At 40.2% G+C, this 8,883-nt stretch overlaps 1 protein-coding gene across 1 annotated transcript; it reads left to right on the top strand.

Annotated features, from left to right (window-relative positions):
• The first annotated feature begins 3,074 nt into the window (after positions 1 to 3,074).
• LOC110503573 (uncharacterized) lies at positions 3,075 to 7,640 on the top strand. The gene is made up of 7 exons (XM_021581969.3): positions 3,075 to 3,235; positions 3,348 to 3,505; positions 5,370 to 5,601; positions 5,779 to 5,944; positions 6,138 to 6,195; positions 6,508 to 6,594; positions 6,821 to 7,640. The coding sequence occupies exons 1-7, from the start codon at positions 3,199 to 3,201 to the stop codon at positions 6,941 to 6,943; spliced, it is 861 nt and encodes a 286-aa protein (XP_021437644.3). The 5' UTR covers positions 3,075 to 3,198; the 3' UTR covers positions 6,944 to 7,640.
• The last annotated feature ends 1,243 nt before the right edge of the window (positions 7,641 to 8,883 follow it).

Here is an 8,883-nt window from a genome sequence, read left to right as displayed (position 1 = left end):
TGACCAGTTGCCACAAGAAAAGGGAAACCAGTGAAGAACAAACACCATTGTAAATACAACCCATATTTATGTGTATTTATTTTCCCTTTTGTACTTTAATTGTTTGCATATTGTTACAAAACGTAAAAAAATATACATCGTATGACATTTGAAACATCTTTCTACTTTTGGAACTGCTCTGAGTGCAATGTTTTCTGTTCATTTTGATTGTTTATTTCACTTTTGTATATTATCTACTTCACTTGCTTTGGCAATGTTAACATATGTTTCCCATGCCAGTAAAGTGTCTTGAATTGAATTGAGAGAAAGAGAGAGGGGGGGGAGGTAGAGAGAGAGAATTCAGACAAGTAATATGTTCTCTTTATGAATTTCCTACATAGTACACACGTGATCCCAATGTCTATAATGTACATAGAAAGAGAAAGTGAGTGTGTTAGTGGGTCAGTCAGAGGAAAAAGGGAAGATTGATTCAAGAGAAGCAGAACGTAAAGTCGTATTTCAGACGAAACCGATGTGTCCTTGAAACCATTTATTCACGGCGCCTCTAAGAGGATGTGAGAAAGTGGGACTATTTGAGTCACAGTGGCGAGTAGAAGTTTCCATGGCGTGTTTGTTTTTGTCCCATGACATGCATTACTTTTAAGGGAAAATGTCATGTTTGTTTTTGTCCCATGACATGCATTACTTTTAAGGGAAAATGTCATGTTTTTTTTTTTTTTTTCTTCTACCAAGTGGGATAAAAGGACCCTTCGTCACACGTGAATAAACAGGCATAACTAAACAGTAGTCCAGACGATGCTCGCTAAATATCTCACGGGTGTATCAAGAGAGTCTCACCGCAAAAAAAGCAGATGTGGTTTTTTTGCAGCTCTTTCATGGTGGCATGCGTGTGTTTTCTGACGTACTGGCAAAAAAAGGACACATCTGAGGCACTTTTTGAAGGTGTGTGTTTTTCTTCTTCTTTCCTGAAACGAAACAGTTGACCACAGCCAGACATGCAAATCTGCCCCCCCCCCCCCCCGTCCCCCCGTCCCACCTACACACACATATGCACAGTTCAGGGAAGGTGGACCACCAGTATCTTGCTGTGACTTTTTTGAACCTTGTAGCTGTAAGCATTTCCACTGTGACAAAGAGAAGCGGCCCATTGACCATTAGAGACCAGGGTGGACTTCCTTTAAAATCCAAAACAGAGAAACAAATATGTAAACCATCAGAGAGGCAACTATAGGTAAGACAATGGTAATGTAAAAAAAAAAAAAAGGAGCATTATTGAAAGTGTTGGTCACCCAAGAATATGGAAATATAATGGTTGGCACATTGGCAACATGGCTGTTCTATCTGTGAAGGAGATATACTGTAAGTATATGATAGGCAGACTAGTGCAAATCACATTTTGAATCCTTGTGTATGTCTAAATGGTAATAGTCTAAATGAAGAGTTCATTTCCGAAACGATACATCCACAACTTTTATAAATTGTTGATTTTTTTTTGTCAGAAATGATTGCCAACGGGCACATTCATGGTTGTGTAAAATATTTCTGTTCTCAGATTTTTTAAATTATTGATTTTAGATGTGTTTGATACATACTACCGTTCAAAAGTTTGGGGTCACTTAGAAATGTCCTTGTTTTTGAAAGAAAAGCACATTTTTTTTGTCCTTTAAAATAACATCAAATTGATCAGAAATACAGTGTAGACATTGTTAATGTTGTAAATGACTATTGTTGCTAGAAACGGGAGATTTTTTATGGAATATCTACATGGGCAACGGAGGCCCATTATCAGCAACCATCACTCCTGTGTTCCAATGGCATGTTGTGTTAGCTAATCTAAGTTTATCAATTTAAAAGGCTAATTGATCATTATAAAACCATTTTGAAATTATGTTAGCACAGCTGAAAACTGTTGTTCTGACTAAAGAAGCAATAAAACTGGCATTCTTTAGACTAGTTGAGTATCTGGAGCATAAGAATCTGTGGGTTCGATTACAGGCTCAAAATGTCCAGAAAAAAAGAACTTTCTTCTGAAACTCGTCAGTCTATTCTTGTTCTGAGAAATGAAAGCTATTCCATGAGATAAATTGCAGAGAAACTGAAGATCTGGTACAACTCTCTGTACTACTCTCTTCACAGAACAGCCAAACTGGCTATAACCAGAATAGAAAGAGCAGTAGGAGGCCCCAGTGCACAACTGAGAAAGAGGACAAGTACATTAGAGTGACTTGTTTGAGAAACAGATTTCTCACAAGTCCTCAACTGGCAGCTTCATCAAATAGTACCCACAAAACACCAGTCTCAATGACAGCGGTGAAGATTCGACTCCGGGATGTTGGCCTTCTAGGCAGAGTTGCAAAGAAAAAGCCATATCTCAGACTGGCCAATGAAAATCAAATATTAAGATGGGCAAAAGAACATAGACACTGGACAGAGGAACTCTGCCTAGAAGGCCAGCATCCTGGAGTCACTTCTCCACTGTTGATGTTGAGACTGGTGTTTTGAGGGAACTATTGAATGAAGTTGCCAGTTGAGGACTTGTGAGGCATCTGTTTCTCAAACCAAACACTCTAATGTCCTTGTCCTCTTGCTCGGTTGTGCACCGGGGCCTCCCACTTCTCTTTCTATTCTAGTTAAAGCCAGTTTGCACTGTTCTATGAAGGGAGTAGCACACAGCGTTTTACGAGATTTTGAATTTCTTGGCAATTTCTAGCATTTCCTTCAAATTACTAAAATGTCAAATGGAAATGTTTTACATACATGTAAAGGCACTATTTAAATATTGATGTCACAAATGTATAATTTGTACATTTTTTATATTAAAAATGTAGTTATTTGTTACATTTGACAGTGTCAAACCTAGCAGTACTACTTATGTCTCTGAGAGTGAGACGGATGTATAGCAATTTGCAATTAAAAACATGATTATTTGTCTCTCTGAAATTAAACCAGTGACAGATTTTAAACAAATACATGTCTGTCATTGAACAAACCCATGCCATGATTAGATAATGGAAAAACACACCAATCTCTTTCAGAATTTCTTTATACAATAAAAGCTCATTTACCAACATTTCTGAACGTAGATGTATTCTGTTTTGGAATGAATCTCTTGAAATGTATTCACGTTTAGTGAAACACGAGATATAATGAAAGTACTCTTTGTTTGTTTCTTTTGTAGAGCACAAATATTGTCAAGCAATGGGGAAGACCACATTGAGAACCGTAATTGTCTGTGGTGAGCAAGTATTTATTCATGTGTGTGGATCTTGAATTGCAGTATCACTCTTATGTACCTCAAACGAATAAATATGCATGTGCATGTGCGTGTGTGTGTGTGTGTGTTTTAGTATCCACAGTGTATAGTGCTTTAGGTTGTGTAGTGACAGGCCCAGACCAGAAGAAGGTTCCTGTGGGCTCTAATGTTCGACTGTCCTGCGACCTCACTCAGTGTTTGAAAAGTCTGGGACATCACCAAATCAGTGCGGAGTGGGAGTTCATTGACAAGGTAAATCCCTCAAAATATATAATGTCACAACAAATGTAGCGTTTAGGATTGCTGGTGTAATATCATGTTTTCTAAAAAGTGACATGCAGTTGAAGTCTGAAGTTTACATACACTTAGGTTGGAGTCATTAAAACTCGTTTTTCAACCACTCCACAAATGTCTTGTTAACAAACTATAGTTTTGGAAAGTCGGTTAGGACATCTACTGTGTGCAGGACACAAGTCATTTTTGTAAACAATTGTTTACAAACAGATTATTTCACTCATTGTATCACAATTCCAGTGGGTCAGAAGTTTACATGCACTAAGTTGACTGTGTCTTTAAACAGCTTGGAAAATTCCTGAAAATGATGTATTGGCTTTAGAAGCTTTTGATAGGCTAATTAACATAATTTGAGTCAATTGGAGGTGTACCTGTGGATGTATTTCGAGGCCTACCTTCAAATCCAGTGCCTCTTTGTTTGACATCATGGGAAAATCAAAAGAAATCAGCCAAGACCAAAGAAAATTTGATTTAGACCTCCACAAGTCTGGTTCATCATTGGGAGCAATTTCCAAATGCCTGAAGGTACCACGTTCATCTGTACAAACAATAGTTCACAAGTATAAACAACATGGGACCACGTAGCCATCATACCGCTCAGGAAGGATACGCGTTCTGTCTCCTAGAGATGAACGTACTTTGGTGTGAAAAGTGCAGATCAATCCCAGAACAACAGCAAAGGACCTTGTGAAAATTCTGGAGGAAACAGGTACAAAAGTATCTATAACCACAGTAAAACGAGTCCTATGTCGACATAACCTGAAAGGCCGCTCAGCAAAAGCCAGACTACGGCTTGCAACTGCACATGGGGACAAATATTGTACTTTTTGGAGAAACGTCCTCTGGTCTGAGGAAACAAAAATAGAACTGTATGGCCATAATGATCTTCGTTATGTTTGGAGGAAAAAGGGGGAGGCTTGCAAGCCGAAGAACACCATCCCAACCGTGAAGCACGGGGGTGGCAGCATCATTTTGTGGAGGTGCTTTCCTACAGGAGGGACAGGTGCACTTCACAAAATAGATGGCATCATGAGTAGAGAAAATTATGTGGATATATTGAAGCAACATCTCAAGACATCAGTCAGGAAGTTATAGCTTGGTCGCAAATATGTCTTCCAAATGGACAATGACCCCAAGCATACTTCCAAAGTTGTGGTAAAATGGCATAAGGACAACAAAGTCAAGGTATTGGAGTGGCCATCAAAAAGCCCTGACCTCAATCGTATAGAAAATTTGTTGGCAGAACTGAAAAAGCATGTGCGAGCAAGGAGGCCTACAATCCTGACTCAGTTACACCTGCTCTGTCAGGAGGAATGGGCCAAAAATCACCCAACTTATTGTGGGAAGCTTGTGGAAGGCTACCCGAAACGTTTGACCCAAGTTCAACTATTTAAAGGCAATGCTAACAAGTACTAATTGAGTGTATGTAAACTTCTGACCCAGTGGGAAGGTGATGAAAGAAATAAAAGCTGAAATAAATCATTTTCTCTGCTATTCTGACATTTTGCATTCTTAAAATAAAAAGGTCATCCTAACTGACCTAAGACAAGGCAGTTAACCCACTGTTCCTAAGCCACCATTGAAAATAAGAATTTGTTATTAACTGTTAAATAACAGTTAACTTGTTAAATAAAGGTAAAATAAAATAAAAAAAACAGGGATTTTTACTACGATTAAATGTCAGGAATTGTGAAAAACGGAGTTTAAATGTATTTGGCTAAGGTGTATGTAAACTTCCGACTTCAACTGTAAATATGTAGTATATGTTCAGTACTATTTGTATTTGTACTAATCTTGAGCACCAAAAAATTCACAATAACAGGACTCAATGGATAAAGCCCGGCACTGTCTCATATACCACTACCATAACCAAACTGTCACCGTTGAACCCAGAGTGTCTCTGGTTGGGAACATCTCTGAAGGTGACTTCTCGATCCTGCTGGTGTCGGTGACAGTCCAACGTAGTGGCACCTACCTGTGTCGCCTGCGTTCTCCACATGGCTATTCAGACATTCATGAGAGTCACACACAGGTCACAGTGGTGGAGAGATCAGGTACATACTTCATCTTGAACGATAACAACTGGACTTGCTAAGCAAGCATTAAAAACAATTACATGTAAAAAATAAATGGTGTATATGTTGTGTAAGTGTATATGCTGAAAAAGGAGTTGGGCTATACAAATCAGGTTGACAGATTTATCTTTCGTCTTTACACCTTGATTTTCCCAGGGCAGCACAGGAGTTTCCCAGGAGATCTCCATAAACCTGGTGTAAACCATCCGGATTGGCTGTTGCCTCTCTGCTGCGTGCTTTTTTCACTCTTCCTGGTGGGCGGAGTCACAGTGGGAATATGCGTGTGTCGGAGGAGGTCACCGCGGCAACAAAATGACAAGTGGTGAGATAATGCTAAGAGAGACCAGCAGGTGGACATGAGAGAAAGGAGAAGACAGGGAGAGAGCAGAGTCAAAAAAACATGTACAAGATATGCCTATTTTAGAGGCAGAGATAAATAAGACAAATATATTGGAGACATGAAACGCCATACAAAAACCAATGAAAGCTACATTTTTTTTGGTATGCTCTTTCAGTCACATCCAGGTGAACGTAACACGCGGAGAAGACACACGGGAAGCCAATGGAAACAAGGTAACTGTTCTTACCTGACTTGCCTAGATGAATAAATGTTAAATAAAAAAATAAAAAAACACATGCAAACAATAACATACAAGCAATTAATGCAAACACACAAACCCGCATGCAAAAACTCAGGTAACACTCGTCGTCTGAGTCTCTCTCTCCCTCACTTCTTCTCCCTGCTTCCCTCGCAGTCAATGAATAAACCAATGATAACCCATCCCTATGTGCTGCACTGGTGTCTTCACCCACTCTGATTTCCCAGCTGTGTAACATTTCCCTCTGTAACACGGACTGTACCTGCTCACTCTAACACGACCACAGGACACAAACTGCTATGTCACGCTCCAGAGGCTCAGGGCCCCGCCCCCTCCCACACCCTCTAGAGGAGAGGGCATCTACGTTACCATGGTAAGCACACTGTGTACAGAACAGAGGCTTTAATTAATCTATTTTGAGATGACAATACAGCCATTTCTGACATACAATAGACAGGTTTTAAAAATGTTTTTATCACTTGCCTGTCCTTGCACATGAATGTGTGTGTGTGTCTACGTGTGTGAGCTCGTGTGCATGTATGCATGTTTGCGATGCATCAGAGTAATCTCTTACGTATCTCTCTCCTTCCTGAATCTAGCACGGCACTCCCGCTGGGCCTTCAGGTGTCCATTCCAAGCCCCAGACTCACCCCAGCAGAAAGACTCTCCCAGAGGAGTGGCGGCAACAGGAAATACCCACAAAGCCCCAACACTGCCCTTGAACACCTCCAACCAACCCCTCCTCAGAAGACTCAGACACAGGGAACTGCTGTGTTGAGACTATCAGCTCGGCGATTTCAAATCACCATTGATCCTTTGCGCCATTGCCGAAGAACCACTATGTTTGGTTCATTTCAAAAGAGGTGAAAATCTGTTACTTTGGAAGAGAATCCAGAACCACCTATATCCAAATTGATCTCTGACACTATAATCAGAGTGGTTATTGAAGTTAGGAAAAAGAAGATTCCTATAATTTAGCTATATCAAGATAACGTATTACGATTACTTAGAAGATCCTTCCTTCTTGCTAATAGTCCCATGGGTGCAGACGAGCCCTCTCAGCTCTTAAGTGTAACCCTAACAGAGATGAAACAGTTATTATTGTTTGACCGGTAGGGATTTTAAAAACAGGAAGTGGGGAGAGAGGTAATCGTGCACATGGTTTCCTCCACCAGCTGTAACACTCTGTAGCAATTACCCAGGGGACATCCCACAGGATATATACAGGACATTCGCAGGACATTGCATAGGACATTCACAAACCATGCACAGGACAATCCATTACATGTGCCCTCCCTATAGATACTTTTTTGCAAGGGTGTGATTTGTTTTTCCTAACTTACTGTCTTGGTGTGAAGTTTGTAAGTTGTTTTTTTATCGATAAAAAAAATCAATCAATCAACAATGATTTTACTAAAACTGTTGTTCAAAAGTGGCTTTCCCGTCTTGCACGTGGCAGTTCGAGAAATAGGTAGATACTTTCACTTCCACTTCTGTTGAGATGCTAGATTGTTTTTGTTTGATTATTCAACAAGCATACCATCTCTCTGTTATTGGTAAGCTGATTTGCTATATAACCGATTGGTGAGCAACATTTGATGTAGCCTTTGAAAATAGGTCATGTCACCATCTGCAATGACTTGACCACTACACAACGTGTCCTTTGCCTTTAGGTCCAGAGTGCTCCTCTCTCAAAGTTGTGGCTGAACGCTACACTTGTAGATCAACATTATTGGGCAGCTCAGTTTCAATACAGATCAATGGTCATTGATGCCCGTCGACAGCAGACTTGAAAAAGATTGCATTTCAAAATCATTACACCACTGGATTGCACATCACTGGATTGCGTATCATTACGCCACTGGATTGCACACCACTGGATTGCGTATCATTACACCACTGGATTGCACACCACTGGATTGCATATCACTGGATTGCATATCATTACACCACTGGATTGCACACCACTGGATTGCATATCATTACACCACTGGATTGCACACCACTGGATTGCATATCATTACACCACTGATGGGGCATGACTGCAGTTAACACGTTGTATTGAAGTCTTAAAAGATGCAAATCATGATAGTACATACAAAAAAATGCATCATATCATCTTCCCATCAATCTCCTCCACTGTTTATCTAATGCTTACCCTTCCCTCTCTTTTTTTGCCTCTCTATCTCTCTGCCCTTTTCCAAGTGTGATGTGTGAACGTCCTTGTTTATTTACTTGTTTCTGCTCTAAAGCCTCTCAACTCATCCCCTGAATCCCCAGAATGATTGCGTTCTCATCTATGGTAAAGGTCTGTGCCAAATGGCACCGCCTGCTGTCAAATGCTGCCTTCTCTCAAAGGGCACACGAACAAACACACCACCTGCAATCTGTTGGGATGGCCAAACTAGAGCCGTGGAGTCCTTTACACTCATAGTTACTCCTGTAGTGGCACACCTGAGTACCCCTGTGGGTTTTGGGCTGTTTTTACTGTAGCAGGAGGAATGTTCTACAAAGAATGATAGGGCTGTATTTGACAAGATTAGATCCCATCCTCATGATTTTTCCATGATTAATTGCTCATCCCTGTTTATATTTGTATCACTTTCATTTAATCCTCTATCTTCAGTATTTCCCATTATGTTCCCTGCAGTAGCTATTCGTG

The sequence above is a fragment of the Oncorhynchus mykiss genome, chromosome 24 (assembly GCF_057628025.1).
Source record: "Oncorhynchus mykiss isolate SJ-2025 chromosome 24, ASM5762802v1, whole genome shotgun sequence".
NCBI classification, from domain to species: Eukaryota; Metazoa; Chordata; class Actinopteri; order Salmoniformes; family Salmonidae; genus Oncorhynchus; species Oncorhynchus mykiss.
Note: the sequence above shows the minus strand (reverse complement) of the source record. Positions and strands in the feature narration are given on the sequence as shown.